Here is a 26198-nt window from a genome sequence, read left to right on the forward strand (position 1 = left end):
TAATCGCAGTACAGTTTAATGTGTTAAAGGTATGTCTGTTATTTCACAATTTAAGCAAATATATTTATAAGCCACATACTTAAGAACTCCTATCCCTGATTTAACCTGTACACATATACTAATTCCCTTCTTCTGTTTCTCCTCACTACCTCACTGGGTAATACTAGGTGGGCTGCTTATAATAGGAATTATTACTTATCTATATTACAAGTTTGCTTTGTTACTAATGTATCTATTAATTAGAGATTTAGCTGCTCATTTGTCCTGAACAATATTCGCATATCTATGATCTCCTAAACATTATTCACTCAAACTGGAACTGGCAAGTAAGCTATCTTCTCTGCTTAACACCGAAGTCTCATATGCCAATTACCCTATTGAAATCTGACATGCCAAAGATTCTGAATATAAGTGATGCAGCCCCTAATGCAGAACCCTTTGTTACTACACTAAAGATAATTAGCAGATACTAGCTATGTAAATAGTCTCTGAACATCTATTTGAATAGCCTCTCAGTATCTGTGTGGAGAATTCCCTAATTTTAAATATTATTAGCTTCATTGACATCCACATTTAAGTAATTTTAGCCACAGAAGTGATTCATTGGTGGTATCTCATAATATTGTCTGTTAGTATTTTATTTATATAGTGACTTATTCTCAGTGCTGCCCCCTGCATTCTTCTCTGTCAGTTCTTAACTGCAGTGGGACTTGTAATAACTCTCCATGAAGGTTAGTATGATTCTATACCGTTTCCCATCATGTCCAGTTATAGTATGGTGTGTGTTGCCTCTTGTTGTAATATTCTTTTGTTGTTTAGTGCAGGTACCTGTTGCGGGCTATAGGGCCCGTGCCCAGACAATGGGACCAATGTAGTTGATAAAAGAGAACATAATATTTAATGTTGTAGTGCGGTTACAATTGTCTTTTTACACTGAGGCAATGCTACCTTTTCAGAAGACACCCTAGCCTTTTATTGCATCCGGAGATTACATACATTTTGATCTTCACCCTTCAAGTATCAGTACTTAAACAGATAACACAACAAGCCCACTGGTATCCCTTTTATGAATAGTCCCTACAAGAGTTATTATTTTAAGGTAAACTCTCAGAATTAATATTCACGGCACTATTTAAACCTACCCTTTATTCTGTCCTGTAATAACCTTGCTGTCCCAAAATCTGAAGGTATATATATCTATTGGCATGGGCTAATCAAATGTAAATTTTTCCTAGTAAACCGTCTCTACTCCAGATGTATAAAAGTTTAAGCTTTTAGTCCTTGCAATCCACCGCAACTAAACCACCCCCTCCCCACCATGTAATGAGCCTACTAGATTAGGAGGACTACATATGCGGTTTCTCTTGCCTATACCACAATCTCAACTACTCCCTTAGTATTTACTCTTATACAATACCATAGTGCTGAATCTATCTACCCTACCTAGATCAGCAGGACTGATCAACATCACTTGCCAACTAAGTCTTCAATCTTAAAACATCTCTCAGTTGCCTCTTTTGAGGCCACTGAGATTAAGACAGAGCCCATAAGTGTCTCTATGTGCTAGTTTAAAGGCTTCGCTATAGATCTTATTTATAACGAAGGGAGTTTATTTTATTTATATATTATATCATATATTATATTCTATACTTTATATTATAGTCTATACTCTATCAGTTCCAAGGAAGGTGATACTTTCTCGCCCATAATAAGAAAAACTGAGGTTGATTTAATGTTACTTTGCTATATGTGCAGTATTGCAGTGTGAACACCTCGCAATGTTATGTGTTACAATGACCCTGTTGATTGTTTCTATCTGTTCTATGCTGACTGTATATGCGGCAATTTTGTACTGTCTTTATTTTTCAACCTCAATAAAAATATTTAAAAAAAAAAAGAGAATATATGTGCTTTTACAAAATAAAAACTGAATAAACAGACACCTTATTACTTAGGGATTGCTTTCTTTTTATATAAAGTATTTCTAACACAGCAATACTGAGCATTAGAAGCAAGAGAGTTTGAATTCAGTCCTCAAAAGATTTTTTCCTCAAAGAAAAAGAATATATTTCATAGCGCAATACTGTATGGATTTATAAAATCTCTTTGACTATAACTTTGTGGTACTCACACATTCCAGAGCTTAAATCCAGCTGAGATATTATAGTGTTGTTAACAGCCCAAAGGCAATGCAGGATCAGTTTCTTGGATGATTTATGAAAAAGTATATACTGATAACCTATATTTAAAACAAACAAGGCATTTCAGTCACTCAGGGTTCTAACACAGGTACATAGAATTGAAGGAACAAAATACGGACCACCAGTGTCCTTTTCATGTACAGTTCCACCTACTGTTTTGCCCTGTGCCGGTATTTCCCCTCACCCTTCTCTGTGGCAAGCCTTAATCCTCCAAGGCATGTTTCACTGTTGTTGCTACAGCTTTCTTTACTCTTGTTAAAGGGACATGAAACCCAAATTATTTCTTTCATGATTCAGACAGAGAATACAATTTTAAACAACATTCCAATTTACTTCTATTATATAATTTGCATCATTCTTTAGATATCCTTTGTTGAAGAAATAGCAATGCACATGGGTGAGCTAATCACATGAGGCATATATGTGCAGCCATCAATCAGCAGCCACTGAGCCTATTTAAATATGCTTTTCAACAAAGGATATCAAGAGAATGAATCAAATAAGATAATAGAGATTACAAATTAAAAAAACAAAAAACTTTCTAATTTACTTCTATCTGAATCATGAAAGAAAATTGATGGGTTTCATGTCCCTTTGAGTTTTCATTCAGACCCCCATAGCTGTACATCACATCACATGGTCTTCACATTTACATATGTATATGTCTCTATGCATATAGAAATGTGTACACTGTTCACTAATTACAGCCTCTCTAATAGGGATGGAGCTTTAATGAATCAATCTCATGTTAATAAACCTCTAGAATGTATCCACAGTGGCCATTTCAGAGTGTTTAACACAGTGGCAATGTAAAATTATGTTTGGAATTAGCCATGAAAAAGTCTCACAGGAAGCAGAAAAGCTTATCAAGTGCCCTGAGGTGTCAAAAATGGTCTAGAAAAGTAGTTGAAAAGTGAGCCGGAAATGTATTCCGATTGCTGAACTGTATTCAGCTCTATAGTGTAGAGCAGAGCTTTCCAAACTTTTCATGTTGGTGACACACTTTTTAGACCTACATCATTTTGCGACACAGTAATTCAGTTGTACTACTAGCAAACAGGAGGTTAAACTAACTTGTTTTAAGAGATACGGACACATGCATAAATTATATAATAACAAAATGTATTTTCAAGTAACAGTATGTATGTGCAAGAATTAAAAAAAAGTTTAATAACACCAATAGCTACTTACTATTTTAATGGGATGTATGAGGTTGATGGGATGAACACAATTTCTGAATATTTGGTGGAATATTAGATAAAGACACTCACATTTCATCATCAAGCATTTTTAAGCTTCCCCTTCCTATCCATATATGAGGGCAACATAGGTATAAAAATACACAAGATCCATGGTAATTCCGATCATGACTATTAACCCTTTTGTGACAAGGTTAAAGTGCCTACATCGGAACAACTGTTCCGATGTAGACAAATTGAAACTACGCGATCGTGCATACGATCGCAAGATTTCAATTATTGGATCGCATCTGGGGGGCGTCCCTACAATCCTAGGAATGCCCTCCAGACCGCGATTAAATCCTTGAAGCACAGAAGGCTTCAGGACAGCCGTTAGCTATGACGTTCTATTCCGTCATAACGGCTTTAAAGACCAGTCTAATTATGACGGAATAGAACGTCATAACGGCTTTAAAAGGTTAAAAAAGTTTTTTTTTTTTTAATGACAGATATCAAGTACATGATGGGGGACATGATTATTACATCTGAAGAATAGTAGATTTGTAAACATCTATGTGGACGGTTTGACAGTTATGGTTATATGAATATATATTTTTTATTAACTTATCATTGATAGGATTGTGAATTATACATTTGTGCTAATATTGTATACAAATTAATCTAACATAACATCTGACATTAGGAGAATAAGTTGTGGTTTTAAGGGAAGAGGTAATTAAAATAACACACCTGTATTAGTGGGTGGGGTATCCAAAGGTTTGGTGATTGGATAGTCTTTTATTTAAAAGCCAGTACTTCCAGAGAACTAACAGAAGCCTGAGGAAACAGCCAGGAGAGCTGAGAAACTCATTGCATCATACCTTCCTACTTCCCGTTTAGTATTATTATTATTTTTTTTCTTATTTTTTTTTTTTGTTCTCTCTCTTCTTTTCCGTTTGTCCCTTAAAGAAATGTCTAATTGTCTACAGTGGTTATTCCGAATCTTTATATAAATATAAGGTTGAGTTTACCCCATACTATTATAGCTTCTACTTTGTGAATTCATAGTATATGTTCTGTTAACAATAATATTGATTGGATTTAATTTGAATTGCTGACTTTGTGGGAGCTCACAGATAAATCTTATAAGTCTGCCGAGTTAATTATTGGTAAAGTTCACTCTATGCAGAATTAGGATTTATCGAGTATTTTTTTTTTTTTTCGTTTTCTTTTTTTCGTTTTCTTTCTAGGATGTAAACACAGTACATGATCTGCAATGTGTCTCTGTTATGTTTATTTAGTTGTTTTGTGTTCTCAGCATTTTTTTTAATGTATGGAGCGACCTTATTAATAAAAATTATAGATGAGAAAAGCGTTGCGCTACTGTTTTTTAATATACATAGGGTACATGTTGTGCTCTTTTGTTTTTTAAAACTAATTTGTAAAATAAAATCTTATTTTTTGAGATTTTTGGAAGTCTGAGTTTTAATTATCCAGCTCAAAGCAATAGGAACAGTCAAGAGGATCTCCCTGCTCTTTGGATCAGTGAGCTGGGACATAGAGTTCCCAGAACGCCCCACTAAGCACAATTGGGTGCTGCCACACTTGTATGTTTTGATAAGTATATACCAATCTCACATATCATCAGTGTTACACTAGGGGGCGCCCTTGCTTGTGATTCCTTTTCACAGAAGTCTATTGGAACAAATCTTAAAGTAGACTTTTCAGGATGCAAAACAGCTAAAAATACGGATCCCAATAGATTGTGACTAGGGCCAAAATGGTACTTGTAAATTGTAATAATCGAGTGCACGTGTATGATCAGCGGCATAAAGTGTGTTTAAAAGCCAAGAAACAAAGACGTTATACCGGGAAGAAATTGCTATTCCAACTGTATTATAAAACAACCCTCTTTTTCTATTCTACATACAGCATTAAATATGAGTTAAAAGTTATAAACAGTGTTCTTTTTTCTTTTGTTGCTTTACATTATTACAGTTTCTAGCAATTGTTAGGGATACTTAAAAGGGACAGGGAACCCCAACATTTTCTTTCATGATTTGGATAGAATATACAATTTTAAACAACTTTCCACAATTTACTTTCACTTAGATTACAAATTTTGCGCTAAACAGGGTGCTCCATACCGCACAAAATCAAAGGGCTGCTTTGACATGCTCGTGCACGCTTTCCTCATAGACAACAATGGGGAGAGACTGTTAGAAAAAAAACTAACACCTGAAGTAAAAAGAAAATCTCTAACGCAACCCCATTGATGTCTATGGGGGGAAAAAAGTTATGTTTAAACCCTAACATAAGCCTCAAGTCACCCTTAATCCGCTAAAAAAACTGACACTTAAAAAGTTATGTTTAAACCTAACACCCTAACATAAGCCCCAAGTCTTAACACCCTTAATCCGCTACCCCCGACATCACTGACACTAATAAAAGTTATTAACCCCTATTCTGCCGCTCCCTGACATCGCCGCTACTAAATAAAACTATTAACCTCTAAACCTCCTGCCCCCACATCACTGATTCAACCAAAGAATACCTAACACTAACACTAGAATATCTACTTGCGTTTCCAGAAGTCCGCACATCCATCTTCATCAAGGCGGCGAGAAGACTTTATCCAGGTGGAGATATTTTCATCCATCCCAGGGGCATCTATCTTCATCCCGGGGGCGTGGAGCGGAGCAAACCTGGAAGCCGATCCCATCCGGCGTAGAGCGTCCTCTTCATACGCTCACCGATGTACACTGAAGCTGAATGCAAGGTAGCCATTTCAAAATGGCGTACCTTGCATTCCTATTGGCTGATTTGATTCTTCAAATTTATATCAGCCAATAAAATGAGAGCTAGTGAAATCCTATTGGCTGTTCAAATCTCATAACTAAACTTTTACAAAGTACACTAACACCCATAAACTATTATTAACCCCTAAACCTCTGCTCTGCGTTCCTGGCCATTATGCTGGTATGGCCATTTTTTCAGTGTTAAAAGCTGTACCCCAACACTTGTAAACTAGCCGTTTATTTTCAAATTTGCTTTATTCTCTTGTTATCCTTTGCTGAAAGAACAGCATTGTACTACTGGCAGCTAGAGGAACACATCTAGTTAGCCAATCACAAGAGACAAATGTGTACAGGCACCAATCAGCAGTTAACTCCCACTAGTGTAGGATATGTGCGTATTCATTTTCAACAAAGAATACAAAGATAACAAAGCGCATTTTAAATTAGAAGTGAATTTAAAAGTGTCTTAAAATTACATCATCTATCTGAATCATGCAAATTTAATTTTTGACTTTCTTATCCCTTTAATGTGAATACTATTTATATCTGTAAAGACATTTAGGAAATGTAATGCACAAAATGTGTAAAAGACATAAGTAACTTTTTTTTTTTTTGCATTTCATTGTATATATTCATCAATTCTTTCATACTGTTAGAAGACACAAAACTACTGAAGTCATGTATAATGTAAAGTATTCATTAGAGTGAGAATTTCCTCTCAACTTACCCCTTTAATCTCCACAAGCTCATTCTTTTTTTCCTCCTTTTCCATTAGGTCTGTAACCCTTAAGGTGTGAGCAACCGCCGATCAGAAGAACTCTAAAAAGAGAAAGAGGGACTTTAATCTGAACTTTGTCCATAAAACACTCAAGAGAAACAAACTGTTATTTCTGCTATCTGGGGACATTGCCAGCTAGCCCTGCATGACAAATATATGTATTTGTAGAGGATAAATAAATACCAAGTATATTTTATGAAACATTTTCAGATATTTCATTAAATAGATGAAGAAAAATCATTTTAAAATATTTAACATTAAAAGAAATAAAAACAGTTTGAGATTGTAATATCAAATGTTTCATTATGCATAGTAACACTTTATGCAGAACACTTCTGTTTATTATTTTGACCTTATTTTCTGTATTTTAAAAAGGGACAGTGCAGTAACAATTTATCACTTTGTTCCTTAAATACCGCCTAGCCCAATTTGAATATATCACCTCCAGGGTCACAGAGCATAACCCCGCTATATAACTGGTGACTTGGGGAGTCCACCCTTAAGTCAAATAACTCCGACTAAGACCTGGGCAGTGACCCCTCCCTGCAGCACAAACACACGCAAATAAGATAAGCTGTCCACCCGGCTTTCAAAAAAATTTCATAAACCACCTTACTCACATAGAATCTCTGCTGTCTAAATCAGGCCACCTCAGTCAGAGCCTTACTAGCTGAGGGAAAAGATCCATAATTAAACTAAGAAAGGACAAAAATTAGATAAATCTACGAAAAACCCGTCCCAGACCCCATCTGTGTCCTCTTTCTTTCATTCTGCTGAAACTGCTCCCATGGCACCCGGGGGGGGGGGGGGGCATCTGACTCATTGAGCCCTCCATGCTCTGCAGAGACAGTAAACCCACAACAGGATCCACTACAAGCCATCCAAGTGAAACTTGCTTCCCTACCATCTAAATCAGACTTGGAGTCATTAAAATCATTCATTAAAGAGGAAATGAGGGACCTTAAGAGGGATCTCAATGAGATGGGAGCACGTATGGAATGCCTGGAGGAGGGCCAGGAAACCGTAAACAACTTAGTCAGCGCCAACACGCAACAAATCTCAATCCAGGACTCTATGGTGCAGTCCCTCCAGGACAAAGTAGAGGACTTAGACAATCGGGGCTGCAGAAACAATTGGAGACTCCGTGGCATCCCAGAAGAGGTACCCCAGGAACAACTTAAAACTTATATAGCAGGCCATTTCCAGCTCCTTTCTCCTACTTCTCCACCGCTGCTGACTGAAGATAATGATAGGGCCCATAGGGCTCTACGCCCTCTTCCCAGGCCTCCATTGCCACCACGAGATGTTATTGTTAGATTCTTACGCTTCACCACTAAAGACACCATTTGGCAGGCCGCTAGGACAAGACAATCAATATCATATCAAGGTCATTCGCTCCAGATTTATCAAGACCTCAGCCCCTTAACAATTCAAAGGCGCAAGGAAGTCAAGTTCATAACAAGCACTCTCCAAGAACGTGGTATTAGGTACCGCTGGGGTTTTCCTTTTAGTCTCATAATAAACCACAATGGCTCACAAATTGTCTACAAGGACTTTAGTGATCTCGATAACCTCTCCAGATCTCTAAACATTCCATTCCATTCTCCAACTGAAGCTAACATCTTATATCCCCCTGCGCCTGCAGAGCCTGGACCTTCACATCCGTTGGAACAGAGACCACAGTGGCAGAGAGTCCAGCCAAAAAGAAGAAAAATGGATAGAGCATCACCGAGAGATGATATACCTCTTCCTTGAACTACCACCTTTACCAGGTTTCATATTCCTTTTCCACCAAGTTTGACCCTTGATTTTTGTCTTCTCTGGTCTATTCACATTTTTGGGTCACCAGTTAACAACCATGGAGATACTAACTCTCTCCTGTGCCCCTTATACTGTAGTCCCGGTAGATAAATGAAGGTTGGACCTGCCTTGGTAATGTATTGCTCTTTGTCCTGCTGTATCTGATTTGACGTGCTCCTCTAAAGTATTAACCATGTCACTTACCAGGACACACTTTAAAAGGTGGAACCCCAACACACTTTTCCTAAATTGCTATTTAGTAAGCTTGTTAAATAAGTGAGATGTTTAATGATTCTCAACATGCTTTTGTACAACCTGTTATGATTTTGTGCATTCAAGCTAATTCAATGTGACTTCTGGTCTAGAAAATACGTGACAAACTCTACTTTACTGAACACGGACAAACAAACCTAGGTGCTACAATCTAACTTTTACCTCCGTCACTACAGAGGTGGTAGATGGACAAGGGCTGTATTTAATCTTGCAATATGTTGACCAATGTTAAGGTCACGTTGAGGTTATTTTACATTTTTTAGGTTTACAGAATGTCTTCTTTACACCAAATACCAGGGCTGAAACAGAAAACCGTATTCTTACGCCCCGCCTCTAAACTGTTAAGATATAGCTTTGTTCACTGTTTATTATGTTTAAAATTCCACCTTATACCATGATATACTCTGGTGAAATAACGCTCCACAATGATTTATACAGTCTTGTGCACAATTAGTATAATTTGGCCCCCCACTGCCCAGGTTGGGGATTTTCTAGCTTAAGCTCTCCTCAGTTTAATAAATGATTGTCTTGGTTTTATCTAGTAATCCCAACTAGTGAGGCCCTCCCTTTAGATGTTTTTTTCTAGCAGATATTTTATATTCCTGACCACTGAATAACATACTACTTGCTTAACTACCTAATCCTGATATAGATTGATTACAATATAACCTAAGAGTACAACAGACGATATTCTCCCCCCCCTTTGTAAGGTGTATTGCAGATTGGCCTGTACACTTAATACAATAGTTATTGTTGTATTTATGTTTTTGATATGTAATTATGCTTTTATTCAACACTCAGTTTGTGTTTATTGTTCTTTTCTTTTATATCTCCTACCCCTTTTCCCCTCCTGTCCAGTCTCAGGAGCCCCATCCCTACTCCAGGGGAAAAACTCTATTAATCTATATACATCAGTTGTTCTCTCTAACTTCCATGCCAATGAATAGTTCACTCACTAAAATTAAAATTCTCTCCCATAATACCAAAGGTCTCAATAGTCCACAAAAGCGGTCAATAGCTTTAAGAGATTATAGGAGACACAAAAGTGACATCCTTTTTATCCAGGAGACCCACTTTAAAAGGGGACATGAACCTAAAACTAGTTTCCAAAAATTTGGGCAGAGTTTTTTCTCCTCTAATACTACTAGAAAACAATGGGGTTGGGATTCTGATTAATAAAGGTCTGCCCTTTGTCGTTTCTTCCTTCCATAAGGATAGAGAAGGAAGATATTTGATCTTGGTGGGACATCTTTATCATAAGACCCTGACATTAGTAAATTTGTATGCCCCGAACGTGAACCCCGCCCCCTTCTTCCACCAACTTAGTAACAAATCTTAGAAGTAGCTAAGGGCAGCCTAATCTTAGGGGGCGACTTCAACTTGGCATTCGATCCAGTGCTTGATTGCTCGACTGGCTCGTCCTCCACACCAAACAAGACACTAAAGCAAATTAAACATTCTCTTTAACTCTTGGCAATACACGATAATTGGTGCCTCCAACACCCAAACGACAGAGACTTCACATTTTATTCCAACCCCCACCAACTATATACCAGAATAGATTACATTTTTGCTGATATATCCAGTTTATCCTCTATCGCCCAAACTAATATAAACCCCATAACATAGTCAGATCATGCCATTATCAGCTGCCAGCTATACTGGCGCCCCACTGACTCTTCCACTTCTCAGTGGAGATTTGACGAATCCCTCCTCAGAGATCCCCAGACATTCATACAGATACAAAAGGCACTGACTGACTACTTCCAAAGGAATGATACTCCCGAGGTTGACATACATCACATATGGAACGCTCACAAATGTGTTCTCCGAGGGGAGCTAATTGCACTTAAGGCAGCAAGACGGAAACAGCAGAATATATACCTTGACTCTCTCCTAGTTGATATTGGCAAACTACAGGACTTACATAAAATACACCCTACAAATACATCCCTGACAGACAGTATTACCCACAAAAGAGACCAGCTCCGTATGTTTTTGGGCACTGAGGCCAAGAACAAAGCCTTATATCTTAGAAAAGTTTATTACGAAGGGGCAAATAAACAAGGCAGGATGCTAGCCCGCCAGCTCTGGAAACGTACAAATAAACAATACATAATGGGAATTTGCGACTCGGGCGGTGCTAGGAAGTCCACTTCCAAAGACATTATACAGGCTTTCAGGGACTATTATGTCACCCTTTATAATATAAGACGAGGTTCGGCTGACCCTCACCCGACAGATATAACAACTTATCTCAACGACATCAACCTCCCTAAATTGTCCGTGGAACAACGGGATGAATTAGATGGTTCATTTTCAGAAGAGGAGCTACTGAACGCTATCTCTTCCTTCTCATCTGGCAAAGCTCCTGGCCCTGATGGCTTCGGGAACTCCTATTATATACAATTTAAAGAAATATTATCCCCATACTTGCTAAGATACTTTCATAGCATAGATGAGTTAGGAGCCTTCTCGCCGTCCTCACTCCAGGCACATATTACCGTAATCCCCAAACCTAACAAATCACCAGACCTAATAACCAATTATCGCCCGATCTCACTTATTAACACTGACCTTAAGATTTTCGCAAAATTAATTACAACCCGCCTCAATCTATTTCTTCCCACCCTTATACATAACGACCAAGTTGGATTTGTCCCGGGACGTGAAGCAAGAGACAATACAGTTCGCAATATACATCTAATCTGGCATGTCTCAAACAAAAAGATCCATACCACATTTATATCCACAGATGCTGAAAAAGCCTTTGACCGGGTTAACTGGTCTTATTTAAGAGCTTCCCTGCATGCTTTTGGCCTTGGCTCAATTACTTTAAAGCAGATATTCGCCTTATATTCCTCGCCCAGCGCCCATATATTAGTAAATGGCTCCCTATCCTCTCCGATTGATATTAAAAATGGTACACGTCAGAGCTGCCCTCTTTCCCCCCTACTATTTGCCCTATTTATTGAAACCTTTGCTTCAAAGATTAGAAATATGTCTGAAATTCGGGGTGTTGCGTGGGGGGGGGGAAGAGTACAAGGTGTCTTTATTTGCCGATGACATTTTGTTTTCCCTGACTGAGCCCGAGACATCTATCCCCCCACTATTATCTGAACTTTCCATCTTTAAAGGGACAGTCTACCCCAGAATTTTTATTGTTTTAAAAGATAGATAATCCCTTTATTACCCATTCCCCAGTTTTGCATAACAACAGTTAGTTATATTAATATACTTTTAACCTCTGTGATTATCTTGTATCTAAGCCCTCTGCAAACTGCCCCTTTGTTTCAGTTCTTTTGACAGACTTTCAGTTTAGCCAATCAGTGCCTGCTCCCACATAACTTCACGTGCATGAGCACAGTGTTATCTATATGAAATACGTGAACTAACACCCTCTAGCGGTGAAAAACTGTTAAAATGCATTCTGAAAAGAGGTGGCCTTTAAGGTCTAAGAAATTAGCAAATGAACCTCCTAGGTTAAGCTTTCAAATAATAATACCAAGAGAACAAAGCAAAATTGGTGATAAAAGTAAATTGGAAAATTGTTTAAAATGACATGCTCTATCTGAATCATGAAAGTTTATTTTGGCCTAGACTGTCCCTTTAATAAACTCACAGATTTCCTTATTAACCAGAACAAATCTGAAATCCTAGCCCTCGGTCTTCCTGAACATTCCATAAACCTAATAAAAAATAGTTGCCCTCTAAAATGGTGTCCAGAAGAAATTAAATATCTAGGGATATATCTCCCTAAATCCATGGACAACTTATTCCAGACTAACTATATACCTATCAAAACAGCAATAATGCGAGACCTTTCATCCTGGGGCTCAAAAAAACTCTCCTGGTGGGGTAGAATCAATACCATAAAAATGAATATTTTTCCAAGACTGCTATACATCATGGGAGCGGTGCCAGTTCCTTTGCCTCCCACATACCTATCCCACATACAGAACTTAATTAACACCTTTGTGTGGGGAAAAAAACCCCACCAAGAATAAACAAAACCACCATGTTACTGCCACGTGAACATGGTGGTTTAGGATTGCCCGACCTAGAGAGATACAGAATGTCTATATTCCTACAAAGGATTTTAGACTGGAGGGTGGCTGGTGAGCAGAGGAGATGGGTTCGACTTGAGGAACAGTTAAATCCAGACTTCCCACTAGCTTCTCTATGCTGGAGTCCCAACTTTTCTGGAAAAATTAAAATGCTACCTAATCCAATCACAAAAGAGACATTTATACTATGGGACGTGGCCTCTCGCTATCACCCCTGTCTATCCTCTAACCCAGTCCCCTTGACCTCTCTTAGATACAATCCTGACTTTTCTCTAAGTCTTTTGACGAAACCACAACCCTATACCCTCGACCGAGGACGACATATCTATACATAACGTTACCGCTAATGACTCCATATGCTCCCAAGCCCAGTTGATAGATAAAGGATACGAATGGGCATGCAACTGGTTCTCATATAGAAGACTCCAAAACTACATATCCACACCCAAACATAAAAATAACATGACTCGCCCTCCAACCAATATCGAGAAACTTTATCTACTAAACTCGCCAATAAAACACTCTCTCTCCGCTATATACAAAATTTTAACCCAACCTCTACCTGGAAACCTACCGTATTCTATAGAGATGTGGGAGAGGGAACTGGGTATAATTATTCTTCCACAAATGGCGGACTAACATATTCCTCAACACTAAAAAGTCCTCCACTTCAGCATCCGTCTTAGAAACCAATTATAAAATATTACACTGTTGGTACTTAACCCCACGGAAGATGCACCGGCTATACCCTAATATTAACAATAAATGCTGGAGATGTGGTCACGTGGGAAGTGGCATGGGCCATATGTGGTGGTGGTGTTCACAATTAAATCCTTTTTGGTATGAAGTAATAGATGAGGTTGGAAAGATATTACAAGTGAACCTGCCACCAGACCCCCTTATTTGGCTGTTAAACAAGTCTGTTAAGTTCCCACTTAAGTCCCTTCTTCCTTTATTCCATATATTTACTAATAGCGTAAAAACATAATTTATGCTTACCTGATAAATTTATTTCTCTTGTAGTGTGTTCAGTCCACGGGTCATCCATTACTTATGGGATATATTCTCCTCCCCAACAGGAAGTTGCAAGAGGATCACCCAAGCAGAGCTGCTATATAGCTCCTCCCCTCACATGTCATATCCAGTCATTCGATCGAAACAAGACGAGAAAGGAGAAACTATAGGGTGCAGTGGTGACTGGAGTTATAATTTAAAAATTTAGAACCTGCCTCAAATAGACAGGGCGGGGCGTGGACTGAACACACTACAAGAGAAATAAATTTATCAGGTAAGCATAAATTATGTTTTCTCTTGTTAAGTGTGTTCAGTCCACGGGTCATCCATTACTTATGGGATACCAATACCAAAGGTAAAGTACACGGATGATGGAGGGACAAGGCAGGAAACATTAAACAGAAGGAACCACTGCCTGTAGAAACCTTTCTCCCAAAAACAGCCTCCGAAGAAGCAAAAGTGTCAAATTTGTAAAATTTGGAAAAAGTATGAAGTGAAGACCAAGTTGCAGCCTTGCAAATCTGTTCAACAGAGGCCTCATTCTTAAAGGCCCAGGTGGAAGCCACAGTTCTAGTGGAATGAGCTGTAATTCTTTCAGGAGGCTGCTGTCCACGCAGTCTCATAGGCTAAGTGTATAATGCTACGAAGCCAAAAAGAGAGAGAGGTAGCCGAAGCCTTTTGACCTCTCCTCTGTCCAGAGTAAATGACAAACAGAGAAGAAGTTTGTCGAAAATCTTTAGTTGCCTTTAAGTAGAACTTCAGAGCACGGACCACGTCTAAATTATGCAAAAGACGTTCCTTCTTTTGAAGAAGGATTAGGACATAAAGATGGAACAACAATCTCTTGATTGATATTCTTGTTAGAAACAACCTTAGGTAAAAACCCAGGTTTAGTACGCAGAACTACCTTGTCTGAATTAAAGATCAGATAAGGAGAATCACAATGTAAGGCAGATAACTCAGAGACTCTTCGAGCCGAGGAAATAGCCATCAAAAACAAAACTTTCCAAGATAAAAGCTTAATATCAATGGAATGAAGGGGTTCAAACGGAACACCCTGAAGAACTTTAAGAACCAAGTTTAAGCTCCACGGAGGAGCAACAGCCTTAAACACAGGCTTAATCCTAGCCAAAGCCTGACAAAAAGCCTGGACGTCTGGATTCTCTGCCAGACGCTTGTGTAAAAGAATAGACAGAGCAGAAATCTGTCCCTTTAGTGAACTAGCGGATAAGCCCTTTTCTAAACCCTCTTGTAGAAAAGACAATATCCTAGGAATCCTAACCTTACTCCATGAGTAACTCTTGGATTCACACCAATATAAATATTTACGCCATATCTTGTGGTAAATTTTTTCTGGTAACAGGTTTCCGAGCCTGTATTAATGTATCAAATAACCGGATCCGAAAACCCACGCTTTGATAGAATCAAGCGTTCAATTTCCAAGCAGTCAGCCTCAGAGAAATTAGGTTTGGATGGTTGAAAGGACCCTGAATTAGAAGGTCCCTGCCTCAGGGGTAGAGACCATGGTGGACAGGATGACATGTCCACTAGGTCTGCATACCAGGTCCCTGCGTGGCCACGCAGGCGCTATCAGAATCACCGATGCTCTCTCCTGTTTGATCCTGGCAATCAGACGAGGAAGCAACGGAAAAGGTTGGAAACACATAAGGTATGTTGAAAACCCAAGGGGCTGCCAGTGCATCTACCAGCACCGCTCCCGGGTCCCTGGACCTGGATCCGTAACAAGGAAGCTTGGCGTTTCTGGCGAGATGCCATGAGATCCAGATCCGGTTTGCCCCAACGAAGAATCAGTTGGGCAAATACCTCCGGGTGAAGTTCCCACTCCCCCCGGATGAAAAGTCTGGCGACTTAAAAAATCCGCCTCCCAGTTCCTCCACGCCTGGGATGTAGATCGCTGACAGGTGGCAAGAGTGAGACTCTGCCCAGCGAATTATCTTCGAGACTTCCAACATCGCTAGGGAACTCCTGGTTCCCCCTTGATGATTGATGTAAGCCACAGTCGTGATGTTGTCCGACTGAAATCTGATGAACCTCAGTGTTGCCAACTGAGGCCAAGCTAGAAGAGCATTGAATATTGCCCTTAATTCTAGAATGTTTATTGGGAGGAGAAACTCCTCCCAGAGTCCACGATCCCTGAGCCTTCAGGGAGTTCCAGACTGCTCCCCAGCCTAGTAGGCTGGCATCTGTTGTTACAATCGTCCAATCTGGTCTGCGAAAGGACATTCCTTTGGACAGATGAACCCGTGATAACCACCAGAGAAGCGAATCTCTGGTCTCCTGGTCCAGATTTAGCAAAGGGGACAGATCTGAGAAAATCCCCGTTCCATTGACTCAGCATGCATAGTTTGCAGCGGTCTGAGATATAGGCACGCAAATGGCACTATGTCCATCGCCGCGACCATTATAGCCAATCACTTCCATGCACTGAGCTACCGATGGGCTTGGAATGGAGTGAAGGACACGGCAAGCATTGATAAGTTTGATAGCCTGGACTCCGTCAGGTAAATCTTCATCTCTACAGAATCTATAAGAGTCCCTAGAAAAGGGACCCTTGTGAGTGGTAACAGAGAACTCTTTTCCACGTTCACTTTCCACCCATGCGACCTCAGAAATGCTAGAACTATCTCTGTATGAGACTTTGCATTTTGAAAACTTGACGCTTGAATCAGAATGTCGTCTAGGTACGGAGCCACCGCTATGCCTCGTGGTCTGAGTACCGCCAGAAGAGAGCCCAGAACCTTTGTAAAAATTATCGGGGCCGTAGCCAACCTGAAGGGAAGCGCTACAAACTGGTAATGCCTGTCTAGAAAGGCAAACCTTAGGTACCGATAATGATCTTTGTGAATCGGTATGTGAAGGTAGGCATCCTTTAAATCACTGTGGTCATATATTGACCCTCTTGGATCATGGGTAGGATGGTTCGAATGGTTTCCATCTTGAACGATGGAACCCTTAGGAATTTGTTTAAGATTTTTAAATCTAAGATTGGTCTGAAGGTTCCCTCTTTCTTGGGAACCACAAACAGATTTGAATAAAACCCTTGCCCCTGTTCCGTCCGCGGAACTGGGTGGATCACTCCCATCACTAAGAGGTCTTGTACACATTGTAGAAATGCCTCTTTCTTTACTAGGTTTGTTGATAACCTTGACAGATGAAACCTCCCTTGTGGAGGAGAAGTCTTGAAAACCAGAAGGTATCCCTGAGATATAATCTCAGCGTCCAGGGATCCTGTACATCTCTTGCCCAAGCCTGGGCGAAGAGAGAGAGTCTGCCCCCCACTAGATCCGTCTCCGGAAAGGGGGCCCTGACTTCATGCTGTCTTAGGGGCGGAAGTAGGCTTTCTGGCCTGCTTGCCCTTGTTCCATGACTGGTTGCTTTTCCAACCCTGTCTGTAACGAGAAGTAGTTCCTTCCTGTTTTGGAGCGGAGGAAGTTGATGCTGCTCCTGCCTTGAAATTACGAAAGGCACGAAAATTAGGACTGTTTGGCCTTCGATTTGGCCCTGTCCCTGAGGAAGGGTGTGGCCCTTACCTCCAGTAATGTCAGCAATAATTTCCTTCAAGCCGGGCCCGAATAAGGTCTGCCCTTTGAAAGGAATGTTTAGCAATTTAGACTTAGAGTTACATCTGCTGACCCAGGATTTAAGCCAAAGCGCTCTGCGCGCCTGTATGGCGAATCCGGAATTTTTAGCCGTAAGTTTGGTTAAATGCACTACGGCATCCGAAACAAACGCATTAGCCAGCTTAAGGGTTTTAATCTTGCTCAGATGACTCATCCAATGGCGCTGTGCGAATCGCCTCTTCCAGGAGACTCAAACCAGAATGCCGCTGCAGCAGTGACAGGCGCAATGCTGCAAGAGGCTGTAATATAAAACCTTGGTTGAATAAACATTTTCTTAAGATAACCCTCTAATTTTTTATCCATTGGATCTGAGAAAGCACAGCTATCCTCCACCGGGATAGTGGTACGCTTGGCTAAAGTAGAAACTGCTCCCTCCACCTTAGGGACCTGTCTGCCATAAGTCTCTTGTGGTGGCGTCTATAGGGAACATTTTTCTAAATATCGTGGAGGGGAAAAAGGCACACCGGGTCTATCCCACTCCTTACTAATAATCTCTGTAAGCCCTCTTTGGTATAGGAAAAACGTCAGTACACACCGGCACCGCGTAGTATTTATCCAGCCTACATCATTTCTCTGGGATTGCCACCGTGTCACAATCATTCAGAGCCGCTAACACCTCCCCTAGCAACACACGGAGGTTCTCAAGCTTAAATTTAAAATTTTAAATTTCTGAATCCGGTCCTCCCCGAATCAGAAACCGTCACCCACAGAATGAAGCTCTCCGTCCTCATGTTCTGCAAATTGTGACGCAGTATCAGACATGGCTCTCGTGTCATCGGCGCGCTCTGTCCTTAACCCAGAACCGTCGCACTTGCCTCTTAACTCTGGCATATTGTATAACCACTTCTTTCATAACATTAGCCATATCATGTAAAGTGATTTGTAAGGGCCTTGATGTACTTGGCGCCTCAATCTCACGCACCTCCCGAGCGGGAGATGAAGGTACTGACACGTGAGGAGAGTTAGACGGCATAACTGTCCCTCGTTGTCTGGGTGATAATTTTTTAAGCGGTACAGATTGATTTTTTCAAAGGTAACATCAATACAATTGGTACACATATTTCTATTGGGCTCCACAACGGCTTTTAAACATAATGAAACAAGCAGATTCCTCTGTATCAGACATGTTTAAAACAGACTAGCCAATGAAACTAGCAAGCTTGGAAAATACTTTCAATAAGTTTGCAAGCATATAAAAAACGCTGCAGCGCCTATTTTTAAAAGAAACACAGTTGAGTAACTAAAGAATAATTCAGCTTATAGTCAACAATTCTTTAAATGTATTAATTAGCAGAGGATTGCACCCATTAGCAACCGGATGATTAACCCCTCAGTTACCCAAAAAAACGGATATCAAATTAATATAAAACGTTTTTATCACAGTCTAACACACTGTCACAGGTCTGCTGTGACTGATTACCTCCCTCAAAAAAACGAATTTTGAAGACCCCTGAGCTCTCTAGAGACGTCCTGGATCAAGGAGGAAGAAGCAGGAAGACTGTGCTAGATTTTAACTGCGCAACAAGGCGCTTAAAAGAGGCCCATCCCGCTCATTTACAACAGTGGGAGACCTGATATAACGGTTTCTATGTAGAAATATACGTAAGCCATGGTGGAAAAAAAATTCATGCCCAAAGGATTTATCACCAAGTACCTCACAAAACGAATAACATGCCAGTAAACGTTTTTGAAAATAAACTTCTATAAATGTCATGCAAAGTTATTACTAAGCCTGCAACCAGTCGCTACCACTGCAGATTAAGGCTTAAGCATTATTTCAGTATTAACAGTAATTTCACAGTCAAATTTTAGTCCCTAGAAAATAACTCTATTGTGCATACATTTATCAGCCTGATACCAGTCACTACTACTGCATTTAAGGCTGTACTTACAACATACGGGTAACAGCAGTATTTTCTTAGTCAATTCTATTCCCAGAAATGTTGTACTGCACATACCTCATTTGCGGTGGACCCCGCATGCTATTCCATTGTTCTGAAGTTACCCCACTCCCAGAATGTCGAGAACAGTCAGTGGATCTTAGTTAGCCTGCTAAGATCATAGAAAAACACAGGCAGTTTCTTCTTCCAATACTTGCCTGAGATAGAAAAAAACAGCACACTCGGTGCCATTTAAAATACAAACTTGTGATTGAAGAATAATTAAGTAAAAACTCCAAACTCCCTCCAGCGACCTCCTTCTTTGTTGAGGGTGCAAGAGAATGACTGGATATGACATGTGAGGGGAGGAGCTATATAGCAGCTCTGCTTGGGTGATCCTCTTGCAACTTCCTGTTGGGGAGGAGAATATATCCCATAAGTAATGGATGACCGTGGACTGAACAAACTTAACAAGAGAAAAACATTAATAGCCAGATACTGGAGAGCAAGAGACGTTCCTACTATGGGAATGTGGAGATCTAAAGGTTACCGAGCTATTAGAGTTAGAAGAGTATTCCATTTACAAGAAAGGAAGCACGGATAGTTTCATAATGATACAAACAATCTGGATGAATATAAAAGGATACAGAGACTTAATTAAGGTAATGTAAGCAGTCAGTGCCCTTCATAGAATAGAATAAATGGTAAACTTTAACCTTACCCCGAGACTGGACATACCCCTCTACTTTTCGGACATACCCTAGTTTTTTTTTGTATGTTAAACGTACTACAAAACTGTTTGGTTCTATACCTCCTTATAACATCCTAAATGTTTCCTATGCCTGCATAATGTATGTGTATAACATGGGTTGTGTGTTGATTCAACTCAATAAAAGAATTAAACTAAAATTCTCTGTCATGAACTTCATCTGCCCAGCATCATGGCAATTGTGCCAATGCCATCTCCTGCTTGCATGAGGCCAATTGCCTCATGCAATTATCCCAATCGATCAGATCGAGATGATTGCTATCATTTGTATCCCGACAACATCCAAATCTACTTCTCTGCACTAGGACCTATCTCCTTCCTTGCTAACCGTGTCACTGTCTTTCTCACATCTCTTCCTGGATGTCCTCTCACCACCTCAAGCTAAATCTCTCCAAAACTGAGCTCCCTTATTTCCCCCCCCTTCTTCCAAAATCTCCACCCCCAATCCTCTATATAGGGTCGACAACTCCATCATTACCCCAACCCCCGCATGCCCGATGTCACGTTTGACTCAGATCTTTCTTTCACTCCTCACATTCAGTCCTTGGCTAAAGCCTGCCACTTCCACCTTAAAAATATCTCTAACATTAGACACTTCCTTACACAAGACACAACTAAGATTTTAATCCATCCTCTTATCTTTCCCGCCTCGATTACTGCAACTCTGTCCTCTCTGGTCTCCCCTGCTGCCGCCTAGCTCCTTTACAATCCATATTGAATGCCCTCTGCCAAGTTCATCTTTCTTACACATCGCTCTTCATCTGCTGCACCGCTCTGCCAATCCCTTCACTGGCTTCCTCTTGCCTCTTGAATCAAACACAAATTCTCACTCTGACATACAAAGCTCTCACTGCACTGCTCCCCTCTATATCTCAGACCTTGTCTCCAGATACTCTCCCTCCTGTCCCCCTTCACTCTGCTCATGACTCCCTACTCTCCTCCTCTCTTGTTACCACTCATTACACTCCCATTTACAGGACTTCTCCAGACTGGCTCCATCTTGTGGAACTCTCTGCCTTGCTCCACAAAAACTCTCGTAGTTTTGTAAGCTTCAAGTGCTCCCTCAAGACCTCTACTGTTCAGGGATGCATACAACCTACACTAACCTTTCTTTATACCAGTTATTCTCCTCCATTGCTATCCCTGTATCCCCCCTTGGCATGTAAGCCTATGAGTCCAGCTGTTTGTAGATCAACTTCTTAAGAGCTGACTACAGCAGTGCAACTCTTGGCAGGGCCCTCTACCCTTTTGATCCCTATAACTGTTTTTTTTTTTATATATAAATAATTTTATTGAGGTTTTCAAAACATACATGAAATAATAAGGCTTACACATTCCAACAATATGTTTAGGTCAACCAAAGCAGATGCAATTCCAATAACATGTAAATTGTCAACATTTGTAGTATGGTAGAATACATGATAAATCACACTGATTTATAGTAAAGTCAACTGATGGAGTGTGCCGTGAAAGTAAGTTTTACAATGAAGGATAGTTAAAAGGTAATGTTGAGCCTATGTCAGAGGGACCTCATTTCTTATAGCATACATTTCTTATAGTGACTATCTAATGCTATGTAGCATAGAATAGTATATAGAAGGTCTAGGGGAGATCAGCAGGCAAGAGCTGCTCTAAGTTGGGGAAGGGTGGGGGGGCGGGCGTTCTAATTGTTGATATAGTTAGTAGGTAATTGGGGGTTAGCATTGAGATCCTAATGACATGAGCATAATTGTAGACTGGGTGGATAAATTATAGCATAGTATGAAATATAATTGGTAGAAATTAAGTAGGACACTCCTTGGGTCTTTTTTTAACTTAAAGTGTGTGGGCCATAATGATATATAAAATGACAGGAAAATAGAGGTGTAACAACAAAGTACGAGAGAGCTCATTTCTTATTTGGGCAGCCAAAAGAGGTAATAGGGATCTATTTTAAACTGACACCTTATAAGACAGATATGAGGGAAGTAGCTACAAAACCCCCTACTGCATATTTTCAACTAAACAATTAAGAGGAGGTTATCATGGGTCATAATAAATTGGTTCACTATATGACATATATGGTCAAGAACAGTTATAAGATCTTATTAGTTATCAGCCAGTCAAATTTGACTTTGGCTAGACCTATCTTAGTGAGCAAGAGGGTATTCTGCTGTGTGGATTAGCAGCAAATAGTTAATTGGACGTACATGAGTCAAGTAATGGTCAATTGTAGAATATTTTGACCCAGTATATATGTCAAGAACGCAGATATAAAACTTGCCTTAAAAAAAAAAGTAGGATATAGGGTGTAAGTGGGATACCTTTAAGTTACTTGGAGATATACCTGCATGAAGTATTTTGCACATAATCAAAATATATGAAAGATCAGACTAAGAAGCCTTGCTAAATGAGCTTAGGGTTAACCTAAGTGTCTTTCTGCCTTACCTAAGATACATAGATGAATAATTATATCATATGTCTTAAGTTCCAGATAACATATACATACCAACATATTCAAAGGTAACGATAAGGGCTAAGAAAACACCCAAAGAACTCGTAAACTGGGGACAGTTACAAAAGATTGTAGTAAAGATGTGATGGGGAGTGTGGCTGACGAGAGTTATGGGTAGTAGAAGCAGGGACCCACGAATACATAACACACCACTGCATATGTACTGAGAATGGCACTAATATAAAAGCTATTTATATATAATAAAATTATACTGTATTACTGTAATTCGAGTGAGAGTCAGCTCTCTGGTGGGTAATGTAGACAGCTTAGAAGTATTACCATATCTAGGATGCATGTAAAACCTTAGACGGGATAATGTGTAAATACTCACGTCATAAAATAGTGTTCGTTATTAGTTATTCAGTTTGGTAAAGGAGACTCAAAACTACAGTCCAAACTATTAAAATATACAAAGTAAAGAAAAAACAGTGAGGTGGGGTAACAGTAAGTAAGGTGGAGATTTGACAAAAAGATTTATCCCTACATGAACTCTCCAGGGTCTTTTCCCCTTTATATTTTATATCAAGGTTATGTAAACAGTATTATAAAGTTACCGAATTTGCAAACTCCAGTCTCTTCTTGTATTGTGGGTATATGATAATTAACTATTTCTATAAATGCCGAGCTAAGTTTTTGGAGGTAACAGGAGATGTAGTGATCCAAATATATGTGTAAAAGCCTTTCCTCTTGTCACCATCAACAAAACTACAACTGCTCTGTCTCATATGTAACCCTTAGTGTATCTAAGATGGGGCTTTTCAAACCATGTATTGTAGATTTATAATAGGACCAGCCTAGATAACATGTATGTAAATAGATATAAATCTATCGTCCTAAATACTCAGGCTAAAAGTGGGTTAGCTTTAACTAAGGTAAATAACTTATACTGAATTTAAACGTATATATATCAGACAAATAACAGGCCCATAGTGGGTTGGACACCATTTATTCAAACATAATCGTTCTCATTAAGGTGCCCTACATCTTAAAATCCTGCAAAATTAGTCCAGACTCCAATGACAAAGTCTAAGCGCTGGAATTCCTGTATTGGAAGAAGAATAAGATCATCCTATACCTCTAACAAACAGGGGAGTCGCGGGACCCAAACTGAGATACTTCCAGTACCCGGGTAGGTGCAAAGGGAAACCAATCAGGATAAGTAATGAGTATCCCTGGACCTCTTGTATTAATGGAATTAGAGTGCTGATGGAATTACAGGGAAGCACCCGGAGAAGCGTCTCCTAGTGCCAGCTCTGCAGTTCGAGGGAGTTAGAAACTTCCAACTCCGCAGACACTAAAAGGTGCTGGGGCTATCCTTAGAGCAGTTAGGAGGTAGATAAAAAGTGTTTTTAAGCGCTTATCCAGAGATAGCCAACCTCTTCAATTTACTTATGGTCAGAGCTCATGTTTTAGCAGCCATCCATGTTGGTATTTGGCTCCCGCCCCCCATAACTGTTTTATTGTACTCTGCAATTGTTTATAGCGCTGCAGAATCTGTTGGCACTCTACAAATAACTAATATAAATAATATCTCAGCTTGGAAAATGGAGCCCCATCAGGTGCGCTATGACAAGAAGCATAAACGTGTTGGCACCAATCACGAGGGTAGCTTCCAGTAGTGCAATGCTGCAGCTAATTGTGCTTTCAACAATGGATACCAAGAGAACAGTGGTGGAACTACCATTGGTGCAGCAGATGCAGTGGCACCAGGCCCAAGTGCTGGGGGTCTATAGAGAGCCAGTCTATACATAGGCAAGTGCAGAATCTGTACAATTTTAATACAGGGGAGCATTTTATTGGTGCAGGTTGAAAGTCTATCTGCGACCTTTTGGAAGCCAAAAAAAAAACTTGTCCCAGGGCTCTCTGGTTGAGTAGGGTCCGATACTGCAAGAGCACAAAGCACATTAGATAATAGAAGTATATTGTAAAGTTGTTTAAAATTGTATAGGCTCTATCTAAATATGAAAGACATTTTTTTGGGTTTTCATGTCCCTTTAAGTTTGCAACTTTGAGAGTTAGGAAGTACATGTAGCAGGCTTCGCAAGCCTAACACCCCAAGAAGTAGGTCTAGGCCCTGACTTTATTGTCAAAGTCATATATTGAGTCCCTTACTATCGCCTAGATTTAGAGTTCTGCGTTAGCCGTCAAAAGCAGCGTTTAAGGGCTGCTAACGCTGCTTTTTACCGCCCGCTGGTATTTAGAGTCAGTCAGGAAAGGGTCTAACGCTCACTTTCCAGCCGAGACTTATCCATACCGCAGATCCCCTTACACCAATTTCGTAGCCTATCTTTTCAATGGGATTTCCTAACGCCGGTATTTAGAGTCTTGGCTGAAGTGAGCGGTACACCCCCTACCGACACGACTCAGCTGCAGAAAAAAGTCAGGAGTTAAGAGCTTTCTGGGCTAACGCCGATTTATAAAGCTCTTAACTACTGTGCTCTAAAAGTACACTAACACCCATAAACTACTATGTACCCCTAAACCGAGGCCCCCCACATCGCCACCACTCTAATAAAATTTTTTAACCCCTAATCTGCCGACCGCACACCGCCGCCACCTACATTATACCTATGTACCCCTAATCTGTGCTGCCCCTAACATCGCAGACACCTGCATAATATTTATTAACCCCTAATCTGCCGACCGGACCCTCACCGCTACTCCTACATAAATGTATTAACCCCTAAACCGCCTCACTCTTGCCTTCAAAAACCCTATAATAAATAGTATTAACCCCTAATCTGCCCTCACTAACATCGGTGACACCTACTTCAAGTATTAACCACTATAATCTGCCAAACGGACCCTCGCCGGCTACTCTAATAAATGTATTAACCCCTAAAGCTAACCCTAACCCTAACCCTAACACTAACTAACGCTAAATACTTACCTGTAAAATAAACCCTAATATAGCTACAATATAAACGAATTAATTACATTGTAGCTATTTTAGGATTTATATTTATTTTACAGGCAACTTTGTAATTATTTTAACTAGGTACAATAGCTATTAAATAGTTATTTACTATTTAATAGCTACCTAGTTTAAAATAATTACAAATTACCTGTAAAATAAATCCTAACCTAAGTTACAATAAACCCAACCACTACACTATCAATAAATAAATTAAATCAATTAACTACAAGTACATACAATTAAATAAACTAAACTAAATTACAAAAAATAAAAAAAATTACAAGAATTTTAAGCTAATTACACCTACTCTAAGCCCCCTAATAAATAAACCAAAGCCCCCCAAAATAAAAAAAAATCCCTACCCTAATCTAAATTAAAATAGTTAACA

General features: G+C 39.8%; 1 protein-coding gene across 5 annotated transcripts in view; it reads right to left on the reverse strand.

Annotated features, from left to right (window-relative positions):
• SLC2A5 (solute carrier family 2 member 5) overlaps nucleotides 1-26198 on the reverse strand; it is a 924962-nt gene that overhangs the window by 655261 nt on the left and 243503 nt on the right. For 3 of the 5 annotated variants that reach the window (XM_053690437.1, XM_053690433.1, XM_053690432.1), the window contains exon 2: nucleotides 6905-6996. In XM_053690437.1, the coding sequence (XP_053546412.1) occupies nucleotides 6905-6949 (45 nt within the window). In that variant the 5' untranslated portion in view covers nucleotides 6950-6996. Of the gene's footprint in view, nucleotides 1-2131; nucleotides 2240-6904; nucleotides 6997-26198 lie in introns of those variants that run through there. The other 2 variants (XM_053690434.1, XM_053690435.1) reach the window with 1 other exon arrangement.

Source organism: Bombina bombina, chromosome 8 (assembly GCF_027579735.1).
Source record: "Bombina bombina isolate aBomBom1 chromosome 8, aBomBom1.pri, whole genome shotgun sequence".
Taxonomy (NCBI): domain Eukaryota; kingdom Metazoa; phylum Chordata; class Amphibia; order Anura; family Bombinatoridae; genus Bombina; species Bombina bombina.